This window comes from Bombus impatiens, unplaced genomic scaffold, assembly GCF_000188095.3.
Source record: "Bombus impatiens unplaced genomic scaffold, BIMP_2.2 scf_0463, whole genome shotgun sequence".
In the NCBI taxonomy this organism is placed as follows: Eukaryota; Metazoa; Arthropoda; class Insecta; order Hymenoptera; family Apidae; genus Bombus; species Bombus impatiens.
The window spans coordinates 304,599-319,099 of record NT_176882.1 but is presented as its reverse complement, the minus strand read 5'-3'; the positions used below and the strand labels follow the sequence as shown (position 1 = coordinate 319,099).

General features: G+C 45.3%; 1 protein-coding gene across 1 annotated transcript in view; it reads right to left on the bottom strand.

Moving 5' to 3' along the window:
* Window positions 1-14,211, bottom strand: part of LOC100743267 — a 153,454-nt gene extending 139,243 nt beyond the window's left edge. The window contains exon 1 of the mRNA XM_012387253.3: window positions 12,669-14,211. Coding sequence (XP_012242676.1) covers window positions 12,669-14,038 — 1,370 coding nt within the window. The 5' untranslated portion in view covers window positions 14,039-14,211. The remainder of the gene's footprint in view (window positions 1-12,668) is intronic.
* Between the last annotated feature and the right edge of the window lie 290 nt (window positions 14,212-14,501).

Sequence of the window (14,501 nt, the reverse complement as noted above, 5' to 3'; positions counted from 1 at the left end):
TCGAGCCGTCGACCTGTTCGCGAACCGTGACCGGTCTAATCGCGCGCGAGTCCGCCAACCCGTTCACGAAGTTACGAGAGCAACGCAACGGAACAGAGGAGAGAGTGAAACCGGCCTAGAGCACTTCTGCCGCGCGACCCGTGAACGAGAAACGCGGTCGTCGCGATACACAGCCGATTACGAAAGCGGCACGTTGCAAAACTCAGCGCGGACCTAGGCCTAGGTTGCAGGCCGCAACTCGTGCCAGTTAGATAGGAATCTGGAAACGGACTCGAAGCCGCAGCCACCGACTAAAGTCGAAAGAGCTGCAGCTCGAACGTTTTACCACGCTTTTCACCTGGTCGTTTCTGAAAGTTGGCTCGCCATTTCTTTAGAAAAAAGAAAGCAAATACAGCGTGGCTGGCGAAAGAATTCGTCCGCTCGACGACGTCTTTCGCCAACGTGTTATTACGCGCGTTACGCGAAACATTTTCAAGTTTCACTAGTGCCGTAACGACGCTCAACTATCGTCGCTATATCGACGTTGTAACGTTTTAAACGATTCTGAAAATGCATACGAAAATTGCACGATATTTTGGTACAAGTATATATCTCGCAGACATCGCGAAGATATTTAAACGGGTGATCAACCGCGATACTGGCAAGTCTCGGTGTTTGACGTCTTTTGTACGCCCAGAGCGACTATTCGTATCGTATACCGATCTTTTACTAAATATTTGCACGCGGAAAGTATCTCGCAGCTCCTACGTATATTTTCAGATCGGATTCGAATTTTGCCGATGCAATGTTGGCAGCCGCGTGCCGTTCTAACGCCGATGGAACATCGAGCGTACGAATACTTTCAAAATTATAAATATACACAGAACTGACGAATTTTTGCCATATGGCTGCAAAGACGATCGCCCGAGCTGTTTGAAAATTATATCGATCAATTTCAAGAACCTGAGAGTGAAGAAAAGCAACGACGGTGGGGAAACGCGAGCTTCCTTTAACACGCTTTGACATTTACTGCTGTTTTCTCGCAAACGACCTCGCAGAAATTATTTATTTCGCTAGTACCGTTCAAATTTTACGCTTTCGTAGAATTTCTTTCGTAAAATCGATGGTCGAAGAAAAATTCCATACGATCGAAACGAAGCTCGCTGCAGTCGATCGCGCGAGAGCGAGGCAACGCTTTGCCCACGCCTGCGTATTCTGGCCTATTGTGCTCGTTCCGCGTTCATGTACCACCTCACACGCGTACTCCACGCATACGTAGCTGCGTGTTTGCTCGTGTCGCGATTAATCACTACCCACGTGGTTGCCTCGAGCGTAATCGACCACCTTCTCGAGCTCGCGTTCGCGAAACCCCATTCCAAGTGTACCTTCCGTCATGAAGGTCCGACGTTGGTCCCTGGATGGAACACGGGTGAACCGCGTCTCAAATTATCGTAGGTGCTCGCTAGCCGCCCTCTCGTCGCCCCATTAATCCTTCCTAGCTTTTTACAGTTCCCAGCAATCTCACCAAGACGTCACACCCATCCTTTCGTAAATGGCCACGCTACGCTAAGTTGCGCGTTTCTTGCGACGTATTCCAAAAGTTTCTTTCCTTCTACGAGGAAACGATAGATGCGCGACAGTTTTCGTTCTATTTATATTTTTTTTTTTTTTTTTGAGATGTTGTAAAATGAATTGTACGTAATTGGATAAAATAACGTAGAACAAAACACGTCGCGCGTCTGTTGTTTGCTGGTAAAAGGAAAGAAACTATTGAAATATGTGTAATTTTGTGCGCTAGACTAGATCAGCCGCGTAGTAGTGACACACGTATGTGAATACGAGTGTATGGAAGTATGCGTGTGCACTGTGTCTCGAAAAACAGATGAATGGTAACTGTTCCATTGGCAATGTAATATTTTTTTTTTTTATTTGGTAGACTATTTACAGTGAATTCTCATTGAGAATTATAAGTAAATTATTTTGCGGTACTGTAACTTGGATTATAAGAGCTTATAGTATGTTTGGTTCTAGTTGAATCTAATTCTTCAATCTAAAGAGTATCGTCTTTTTAGTCTGCGGATCTGATCCATCGTGTCAAGTAATTGGGTAACTAACGGGTTTTGGTGGTTGTTAACTCTTATATTATATCTGTTTCTGAACTTGGATATTTCTTCTTTAACTGTATGCGATATGAAAGATGTTGAGACAAAGAGAATGCCGAAGATCCTGGGAATCGTTTATTAAATAAATCTAAAACTATTTTAATATGAATTCCAAGTGTAACCTTAGTGTCCCTTTACTTTTATTTCGGCGATTAAGATCCACAGTTCTTAATAAAAACTTTTGGAACAACCCGGTATTTTTACGAAAGAAGATGGTCGAGAGAGGAAGATTTTTAACAATTGCTAAACGCTGTTATCCCTGTAGATCGCGTTGTACGGGCTAAAGTTTGTAGTCGCGTCGAGACATTTTCAATCGAACGAGAATTGGAAAACCTCGTATCGTGCTATACTGTCGCGCGGAATCGGTTCCGCGATAGTCTACGCTACGATTATCGCGATAAACGTTGACCAACGACTTTGACAGTTTCCAAGAGAGGGATAAAAAATGTAAAAATGAAAAAGGTATCCGCTGGAAACGGTCGAAAACCCACCGCAAAGTAACGGCCAAGTGGTCGCGAATGACTTAACGAAGCTACCGCGCGAATGGTCCACTTCACTGGCGGGGTAATCGTCCGGTAATCGCAATTACCTTCCTCGAAATTGCAATCTCCATCCTCGGAGACGAGCTGACGAGACCACCTGAGGTAACAGCAACCATTACGATGCGAATCTGGTTCGCAAGCCTCGCTCGCCCCAACGCATATCCCGCTATCGACCGATCTCGCAGAAACAAACTCGCGATACTTTTTAAAAGGCCGCACGAAAACCAGACCGACCGACCGCCGTTTTCATTAATTTCTTAACTTCGTTACGTAAGTATACGATCGATACTCGATTCTCGAGAAACAAATTTAATTATTTCCACGAGTTGGTCCGTCGCGAGAAGACGACGGTGAGTTTTAAAGTACGTCAATTTAAAAGTCTTTTCAATTTACCAAGCCTCCGAACCGCTCGCACGATGACTACGGATCTTCGACGTTTAACTCCGCTTTTTCAAAAACGTATAATTACCCGATCCTCGTACGGTCTCGGTCGGTGAAAATAATACAAAAATTCACGATAACAGGACGAAAAATCTGCTTAGAAAGGAGCGAATGTTCGCTTCTTTCCAACGTCAACAGCGCGAACCAACGTTCAACTTGCTAAACTTTAAACTCGGTTCTCAAGTTTAACGATAAAGAACCAGAGGCGACGAGATCGCAAACCCTTTTTCCGATCAAGACGAGATATCAACGAGAAGAAGACGTAGAAAATTAGCGGCGTATCGCAACGTGCGCGTATAGCGAGTAAAGAGACACCCGAGAAAAGACAGAGAGACCGTGGCTGGATCGTCGAGGGCGCGACAAGCTGCGGTTAATTGCAATTAATCCGCGGTCTTTCTAATTAGACAAGGACAGAAGCTGGCCTTTTGTCGAACGGGTGGATGGGACGCGTTAATTGGATCGAGGGGGCGAGATCCTTGGGCCAGGAGGGATCGCGCGAATCCGGGACACCCGTTAGAGAAGACTTGTTGCGCGAATCGGCACAGAGCAGCCCTCGAAAAGGGCCGCTAGCCTGCCGCGTATTGATCCAACAACCGGCCACGCTCGTCCGTGCATCGTTGCGCTACCGGTGTTCCCGAACGTCGTCGGATAATCGACTTTCTCGACGCTGTAATCGCGTTCGCCGACGAGAAACGAGAGGTCAGTAGGTTCTCCATCTCGCCAAAAGACACGAAAAATCCTTTCGATCCTTTAACAGCTCCACGTATCATTTCATCGAGGTTTGATAACTCGTCGTCGTACGTTTTATATATCGTACGATGCTGTTAAATACCAAGGTAGACAGTTGTAACTCTATGGCGGATTTTTACGCGTTCGTGGAAAATTCCAAGACGCGGAAACGCTCAGAATGCACGTAATACGCGAATATACAGGTATAAAAAAGAAGTCGAAAATATAGAATAAAAATTTTTTTCTTTTAATTTTTTCTTTTCTTTTTTTAAATTTTTCCATCGAGACAACGATCTACAGTGAGATCCGTTATAACGAGACGCGATAAAGTGCACGCGTACCGAGCGAAAATTCAAAGTCGATTTTCTCGAAAACAAAGCCTCGAACGAAAAATTGTTATTCCATATTTTCGACTTCATTTTTCGCGTAGAATCACCCCTATATCACCAGTTACCAACCACTCTGTATAGAAAATATAACGTTCGATAGGAGAATGGACGTCTCGCTATTTAAGAAGCTGGTTGTCCCTGGCTCGCGCGATTGTTAAACGATAGATAAGATTCTTTCGAACTGATACTGGCTATCACGGTTCGTTTTAACGATATTCGATGAATCGTATTCCATTTTAATATACCGTTGATAAAGTTTATACGTACGTGTGTTATCGAGACATATATATAGCGATTGAGATGTTTAAATCAGAAACGACAAAAGTAGGAATTTTCGATTGAGAGGAGAAAACGTATTTCTGTTTATTCTACAGACTGAAAACAGATGATCTAGGAGGTACCGTTTCTACTCGTCGATCGTTCGCACGGTAACATCTGTCGGTCATTGTGAAACAAATCCTTCGATGACTAATCGCTTAAGTACAACTAGAGTGACGTTAAACAATAGCGAAACGCTTGTGCCGGATGCAATTTCTAAGGTAATATAACGATAAACTAAAGTGTAGAGTGGAATAATGCAAGTTGCAAAACGAGCGAATATGTCTGTGTGTACATATAATTGAAGGTTGTTACGCGTCGCCGACGACGTCACCGTTTTCGTGACCGTACGCTTCTACAAAGAAATCACGATCGTTCTTCCTGTCCGTGGAAGATACGCTTCTTCGACGCGTCTTCCATCGCGTTTGCCATGAATGATCGTACTTTTCTGACACCTTAGAACTTGTAGAATTTTAAATGTTCGAAAGGGCAGAAATATTTGCAGCTCTTTCGCCATCGTCCTTTCCAGAGAAACGCGACGCAAACCATATCTCGCTAATCCTCGTCACGAATCTTCCTCTTCGTGGTCAATTTTTGTGTTCGTACGTTTGGAATTTTTCTTTGGACGTTCGTAAATGGGAAATTACTTTCTCGATGCCAGCGTCGCCTAACGATGTCGTGGAAGCTCGGTCGAGCGGAATCTTGGAACATCTTCCAGAGTCTGTTGCCAATCCAGCGAGATTTAGCGGCTTTGATCGAACGAAGCATCCGCAAAATACGCGACAGATCGCAAATTTTGACAAATCATCCGCGAGATCGCGTGCGAAGCCTCGCAAGGTGAGCTTCGTAACGGTTGGCTATCACGCTCGACGTACATCGATAGATCACGTGTGATAAGATCGTCTAATGGCAGAGCCTCTCTGTTCGAAAAGTTCGTCCGAAGGAACATCGACGGAGCAACGACTCGCGATAAACCGTCCGGGTGAAAGAATTAGGTAACTCGAGTTTCCCGAAACTTTCGTTTCGCGTGGACGACCAGAAACGAGCGAGACCGCGAAAAGTCACGAATCTGCGGTCCTGCAACGACCGAGGGAGCGAGACGCGCGTATACGTACCAAGGAAAATAGAAAATACATCGTCTTCTTTACGTTGAAAATTGTCAACAAACTATCAATTCTCGTTTATGCTTTCGCAGTTGTGGATGGGATTTCAATTTAGTATAAATATTGGAAAAACAGAGACTATATTTACGCACAAACGTAATTTGCATTTACGTAAACTCTTCAAATTTGTGTATCTGAAAGAGCAACAATAAAGAAAGAATAGCGTTGGAAACGTTCGACATGAACGAGCGAAATAAGCACAGAGTAGAAATATCGACGTGATAGATTTGAAAATTGTGCCGATTAAAGACGCGACTACTTGCGTTTCTTTTTGCCTGCGATTTTCGAGTTAAAGATTCGTCCACTGTCGTGTCGATTCGTGGCGAGTGCGAAGCCGACGAAGGGAGGAAATTAAAGGAATCCGTAAAGCGAGCCTATGATCGACGTTCCACTTTCGACTAAGCTGTTTCTCAACTATCCACCCACGTGCTCGCGGTGCCGAATTTTTCCAGAAAAGCTGGACGAGTCACGATCGTTCCGGCGAGCAAACGCTCGGCCGAGCCAAGCCAGAGATAGCCGAGGCTCGAGCTTTCTAACTGCAGTTGCAACATAGTTCGAGCGGCGTTTTTGCGGCACTGCTCATGAGAAATCCTTCCTCTTACCCGACGCCGCCTCCGCGTCCACCTCCTCGTTAACTCGCGCATTTTATACCAGGCACAATGCGCGACTTTTCCTACGTTTAGCCGCCCACGTGCCGACGATCCGCCAAACAAACTCTGCTTATGTTTCAACTTTATCCGTTTCGTATCGAATCTACGATTAGCTAACAGATTAAAAATCTCGATCGATTAACCGATAATACATTGGCTCAGATCAATTAGCTTCGATCGATGATACGCTACGCGATTCGCGTAAACCTGTTATTTCTTCGAAATAGATAACGATGCAGCGATCGGATCTCGTTTGAAAAGTAGACTGGGAGTCTGCCGGTGTTCTACCCGCGTTCTACACTCGTACACGTCATGTACTCACGTACGGAGACTTTAGCCTGTTCGTAGCAATGGCACATGGAAGTTAATAAGACGTACGAAATAGGAAAAAACTACCTATAAGCGACATTTTATTTCCTCACGGAATATTCAGAATATGCTTCGCTTTTTCTTCCTGATCCAACAAAGAACGCGAACGAGCGAGAATAAATTATCCATTCTGTCGATTTAATTCTCAAGTATTTACGAAACGACTTCGATCGCGAGGTTCGAAATTTCCTGCTTCAACGGAATACAACTTTCTTTCGATTATAAATCGTGATTATAAATAATATCCTTCGTAATTATGTGTTGTACGATATCGAGATAGAAATTTGTACGAACCGTATAAAGAGCGAAAAAGCTTTAAAAATACTCGACTTTTTCAATCTCGTGCATAATCCTGCAATTATAGATACGGGACTGTCCTAGCCAATCTCGAGCATCTAGCAACGTTACTCGAATGGAAAGCCAGACTGGACAATGGAGAGCGAGTCGGAGAGATTCGAACCGGTCGAAGGAGAAGACACCGGTTGCCGAAACCGAAACCGAAACCGGCAACCTTTACCTTCACTTGGGTTTGCCGGCTGTTCCACTCGTTTCATTCACGAATTTCACTTTCACGGCCACGGCCATGGCCACGCGATTCGCGTCGCGACCGCTCCACGATCGCCCCCGCTTCTTCTTCTTTTCGCTTCGTTTCGCTTCGTCCGCGAGGAACGCACTCGACGCCCGATCGAGAAAATATAAATCGTCGTGCGAAGATCGAAAGAGACGCAGCGAGCGTTTTTCACCGACCCAATTAAACCGTCCACGAGTTCGCCTACGATCGAGAAACGGGCCGACCTTTGAAATTCCGCTGCACCCACTCGAGAAAATGATCGCCTACAGTTCGCTTCTTATTATACCCATGAATCATTGGTTATCGCAGTTCGATCGATTAAACGAAACTGCTATCACCTTCGTCGACGTTTTTACGTGGACAAGAAATCGTTAAGCTTATCGTGGCTTCATAGTCGAAGGAATTGCTAATTTTATTCAACGCAAGCGCAGAGGCGAGCAAGGTATACGAGACATTGAAAGCAAATGCGAACTACGTAAATCACATTTTTTCGCTGAATGCATAAACTCCAGCGAATGTCAATATACAAAGATATTCTAATGTCAAATATGTCGAAACGGTGACAAGTTTCGTTGTACGTATAGCGAAAGACGTGTGCGATCCGATGCGCGTACTATACGAACATCGCGTACGTTCGGAAAACGTGGCGCGTTTCATTCTCATAGTATCGAGTTTCTAGCGATTGGACAATGTTACGAAACTCGATTAATTGCTTCGTAAATATAAACACACCGGCGTACAAACGCTCCTTGTAGCCCGTGTACACGATATACAAGGCCGACTGTGGATATTCGTTTCGCAGAAACCATATCCACGAGTAAATCTGGATGCAAAGGAAGGAGGGCAATAGGAGAGTGGAAACGGGAACGAAAACACGAGAGGTCGGTGATTAGCGTCGCGAAGTCGCTGGCTATCTGCGGCCGAAGATTAACGAGCGTCGAACTGAATTCGGTCGATTATCTCGGACGCATTGGAGGCGCGATAAGGCGTCTGAAAGTGGAGCCGTGAAGTGCCGTGAACCGTACGAGATGCCAGGCCAGCCACGACCGATTGCAACACGAAAAACAGCCGCATCCAGTTGGGCTTGGCCGCAGCGGGAGTCGCCTCTACTCTTTCAGCTCGCGGCCATGAAAATATTACCAAAAGGACCGTGAACGGTCTGGTACGCGTGAACCATCGGGACTACGATTCGAATTGAAAAGAACGCACCGCGTGAAACGCGCCTACGGTTCATCGTAAATTATATTCGAACGATGCACTTTCTAACCGAAGATTTCCTGTCTCGGCGAAGATCAATCTTCGTACGTGACGTTTATGCAAATTATACGGTTTCTTGCTTGCAGATATCCTCGATAAAAACCGAATCTAACTACCGAGCGTTCATTTTTTCTGACTCTCGGTGATTTAGATAATTGAAGATCGCGCGTCCCTTGCTATTAAAAAAAAAAAATTCAGTTCCTTAACACCGCAATTACCGAATTCGTAAAGACGACCGGTTCTAGCTTTATCTCTTTGCATATCTCTGGCATTAGAGTCGACTCTTACCGAGATCAAAATACGATTGGATATCTGTTACGATTGTATTTAATAAACGATTACCTGTCAGCGATCGATCAGCCGCGAATTTTCTCGTGTCCTTTATAATCCGTTATCTTTCTCTAAGAAGTTTCCTACTCTAATTTTTGAAGCAAAAGTGAAGTATGAAAAATCGAATTACATGCGGGATCACCCGATATTTTATTTTCATCGAGCCATTTTAACCGCGATCCTACACGATCCTATCCCGCGATAAACGATACAAATTTGTAGGAAATTTTTGCAAATATCTCGCTCTTCCGTCCGGTCAACGATACCCTTTTCACCAGCGGCAAGTTCTTCTCTTACGACCAGTAATTTTGAACGGAGCAACGCGATCGCGATAGCGACGCGCGTCGATAGGAGCCGGCCTTCTCATCGCGAGTTCTCGATGGTCACGTGTCCAGTAACGTCCACGGACAGACATCGATCGTCGATGCCGTAATCCGGTAATGAACGGGTAAAAAACGCGAGCCAAGGTATTCCCGGGACGGTCTTGAATAGCGATCGCGGCACAAGGAAACCGGTCATCGTGCAAACCGGCCAATCAGACCTAAAAACGACTATTCTATCTCCTTCTATCGTTTTTCGCGATCCTTTTTACCGACCAACGTACACTTCTTTCAACAGAAACGCGATAGAACGTCAATCACCTGAGACATCTTGCGAATAAACGAATGATGTTACAGTGGATCGTTATGCGATAAATCGTATAAATTAAGACGAGGATATTTTTCTCCATTTTCATGCATTTAACACGGTGAGCCGCGATGATCGCGTTTTACCGTGCGAGTTACATTTACTGTTACCGAATCTTTTAAACTCTTCTTAATATCGTGTACCATCGATCAATAAATTGAAAAAGAAAAGGGATAAGTTTAATCCGTTTTGTTCGTAATAAAGGAAAACTGTACGAGGATTTTTATATTGGGAGTCGTTATAGTCGTACGTAATTTATCGAGGTGGACGTCGAGTTCCGTTCGAAGAACGCACGATTCGACATAGAGAGAAGAAATGAAACGGAAAGGAGACAGTTTCTAGGACCTTAGAGAGTACACTAGCGCCTCGCCACAGCGATATCGCCTTAAAACTACTAGCGCCGTAGTCTGCAAAGGGCTAAAACAAAGGAGAACGTCAACGCTCTCGGTATCTCGGATCGCACGAGTAACTTGCAGTAAAATTCGTTCGAGTAACTCGTTCGACTAGTTTCCACGCTCGCCCGATAACACGAAACCATTTAACGAATTTATTTTACGATAGAAATTAACGATCATCTTTCACCTAGTCGAGTCGAACATTCACGTCCACGCTTCTTTTCACTTTATAGCGTGCAAGATTTACAGCGGTCTAGCTATACTTAGGACAACTTCGATAAATTTTAGCCACTCGTTACATAAATAAGGTGATTCAATCGAGAAATATGAAAGCTGAAAAAATTTACAATTACTATTATTAATAGAGCTTCGTGAATAGAAGGCGTAAAATTTCGTTAATGATAATTAGCTCGCTTGTGCAAGAGGATTCCTGGCCCTCCAACTAATAATTTCAATAAATTAACCGCTTACGAGTTATAAATTATAGACGTGTTCTACGCAATTTTACGATTTTTTGACAAACGGGACAATTAATCGAGCTGTAATTCGTAAACTAACTCGTGGCTCCCAAGATTTCGCTAATAATTTATTACATTTTTTACATTTATGAGTGAGGCATCCAGAAGGTTTATGTATTAAAGGAAAGAGAAAAACGCGAAGCACGAGCTAGGTTTCTCAGTAATCAGATAATCGTTATCGTAGTTAAACGCAACTATCTCTAGGCGAGCGATTAAACCGAAGGAAAAAAGCGTCGTTACGCGAGGATGCCAGGTGTAATTTAACCGGCAAGGACCGTAGGCAAGTGAAATCCGCTCACGACCTAACGAAAAGCAAGCGCGGGGAAATACGTATACAGGAGAGATAAACGCGACGAGTTGCTAAAACAGCCTAGTTCGAGAAAACCGAGAAACACGATTAGAAAAGATCTACGAGATTAGATTTACTTAAGCTATTTACTTAAAATATTGTCTGACGGTATTTCGCTATTATCACAGTATATAACTTTAAAGCCTTAAATGATCTACGTTTATATATTTTCTGCTTAATTACGCATAGAATATTCTGACAAAGTTTGGCTGTTAAACAAGGGAACGTCCTGTGGATCATAGAGGTTAGGAACGAGATTAACGCGCGAGTAAATTCTCGGCGCGTATTTCGAAAATGTGGAGCAACCGACGAGAACGAAAAAGAAAAAACAAACACGGATTGGACGGCAAGGTTAGACGAGCAACACGTAACGTTTTCCATGCCGATTAAGAAAACAAGTAAACGGAAGTTTCGTTTGGTAAACGTTACTTGCGATCGAGCCACGGCGAGAGGACAATGGCGCGGTTAGGTTAGACATTTTCTTCCTAAGAAACGCTCGAGTTTAGTAGCGTACCACAGAGAAGAACCGTTAGGATACTAAAGTTTTATTGCGTCCCCTTCCCACACGAAACCAACGGAAGCTATACACGTGGTATACGTTAGGTCGTTGGGAAAATTCGTAGCGAAAGAAGAAAAATTTAATTGGTATCAAACTTTCCGCCGTCGTAATTTTACGCGTCTTTCCTAATAATCAAATCCTTCGAATATCTTTCACCGGCTTCTGTATTTAATGTATGTATTTAATTTCTTATCTGCGCAAGCATACGTAATATATTCATCAAAGTTTTTATAAGTGTACAAACACTCTCGTGCGCTACAGTTACACGTATGCATTATACGATATAAACACGCAGCTACAGGCTTACTCCGTAGCCGTGAATAAATGAGTCACAAAAGTTATATTGTTACGACCAGCGGTCGAAACGCGAATGAAAACGACGAGTCTGGTCGCTTCCTCGGCTAGCAACCGAGTCTACCGAAACGCAACCTTACCTCTAGCGTGATAAATTCCTATGGAGAACAAGGGCCAGATACGAAGGGTTCGAAAAAAGAAAGAGCGAAACAGAAAGAAAAAGAAAGAACAGAAAAAGAGAGAGAGAGAGAATGGAGGGAACGAGAGGGCGAGTTGGCAGCATCTACGATCCTATAAACACGCCGCGCACACAGATCGAACGCAGCCACGGTTGTCGGTCTCGTAACCGCGGTACAACGACCCCTGGCCTGCTGTCGAACGCGCCTTCGCACTAATTGCGATACCCGAACCGAGACTCGCTTACCGACCAGTACGTTTCTTCGACGTTGAGATCGTTGATCGAGAAACAGAGATTTGTCGTGTGTTTAAATGGACCTATGTATGTACGTAGATATTTACTCCGCTATATACCGTCGCGTTCTTTCCCGGTACATATACAAGTGGCTCCTCCCAACGATGCGAGGCGAACTGTCGAGAGAAAAAAACTACATACTTCGAAAAAACGCCTGGTCGCGAACGTAAACACGGGATATGCGCCCGACCGAATACTTTCGTATATCGCTATACGCATGTATTATACATATATCGAGATGCGTGGCGTTCGTATTATCGCGAGCAAACATAACAAAGATAGAAAAGACGCAAGGTCGCGTAATCAGAAAGGAGAGAAATCGGAGTACGTAGAAAGATCGGAGCAGAGTAATACATTGACTAGCGAAGCAAAGGCACGGCTTGATTTCTAGTTGGTTACCGTTCCTCTCGTTCTGTTCCTCCTTCCTGCTTTTCTGTTCGTTCCTCGAGGCGTTCGTCGAACCACGAGAGAGAAAAGCTATCTCGCTCACTCACCTGTCAGAACTCTCGGAGCTGTCGTATCGATCGGCACACCGCTTCTTGCCGCAAGGGCCGACGAGGGTGTCCTCGGCCATCCTAACCTGTCCCTTGAAAGGGCTGCCCTGATGCCTGCCGGCAACGAGGCCATTTGCAGTAACACCAGCGGCACCAGCAGCACCACCACCAGAACCAGAAACAGCAGCAGCGGCAGCAGCACCACCACTACCACTACTACCACCATCACTACTACTACCATCACTAGCGATACCGTCCGTCGTTTTTCCGGAGGCGTCCTCCTCGTCTATACCAGCCTCGCTGCTACTACTACTTTTATCGCATCCGAGACGATTCACTTTTTCTACTAACGCGTGCTCCTGATGCTCATGGTGACGATGTTCGTCCTCGTCCCCGTCTCCGTCCTCGTCGTTGTCGTCATCTACGCGGCACTCGTTCATTTTGCTCGCACTTTCGTTCGGAGAATTCACCGTCGCGTCGAAGAAAGCCGCGGACCTCGACCGTCGACCGTCACCGACCGAGCACCCACCACCGGCATTGTCACCACCGCGCGTCGCGTGACCGGTCATCGCGCCACCCTCCGAACCACTGCTACTACCATTATTATTACCACTACCGTTACCGCTACTATTACTATTATCGCTATCGCTCTCTTCGTTTTTCACCTTTATTACATTTTTCGTCTTTATTACGTCGATTCGAACCAAGCCGCAACACTTTTTCGATACACCCTTCTTCACTCCATTCTCTCCTACGTTATATTCTTCTTCGTCTTCGTCCTCCTCATCATCATCGTCGTCCTCGTCCTCGTCCTCGTCCTCGTCGTCCTCGTCGTCGTCGTCGTCGTCGTCGTCGTCATCGTCGTTTTCCTCGTAATCTTCCCTGCTCGGTGACGTAAACGGAGCAACGCACATCGTGTCAACACCAACACCACTGCCACTCTCGTTTTTACTAACGCGTTCGTTACCATCAGCCTGGTCATCCTCGTGCTCCCGACGATGATAATGCTGGTAATGATGATGATTATTGTTGTTGTTGCTTAGATTACCGATGTTATTGCTGCTGTTGTTGATGTTGTTGTTGTTGTTGTTGCTGCTGTTGTTGTTAGGGTTACCAAGATGCCGACGAGGAAGATGAGGATTGGTATGACAATTACGACGGGGAGGACGATGTTGATGTTGTTGCCGATGATGAGGATGACTATCGAGCACAGAAGCGTCTTCGTGGATGCGTCTCGCGATGTCCTGACCCGTGCTCAAGGACGTCATCGAAAACGAAGCGTCCTCGCGTTTGTGTCGCTCCCTTGTTAAACGAGAATCACTGTCCCCCAGGTCGGTAGCCGCGTCTTCCGCGGACGGACCGTCTGCCATCTTGTAAACGATCGCACTAATGCCTGGCAGAGGCCCTATGGCACGAGCACGGGCCGCGCCACCGCTAGCTCGCTTCTACGGCCCGGCACGGCTCACTTAACCCCTCTTTTCTTCACCTTACAAAACCACCGCCACCTCTCGCCGACGGCTGCCCACTGACGACCCCCACTCCCGAAGCTGCCGACGCCTGCTCGCGAATCCGAACGACGACACCCGAATGCTACCGATGTCTTCCGGTCCCGCACGAATACCCTTCCCTTTCGACGATTCGACCGATCGCCACGACACCTCACGGCCGTCTTAACTTTCGCTTTCTGGGGGAGGGAAATTAAAACGTTCTATTTGGAGCAACTTCTAATAGGAATAGTTCTAATATATACGATATTCTAATTGAAATAATTGAAAAATTGAAAATAGAACGTAATAGCTTACTCGGCACGATCGTAATATCATATATATATAT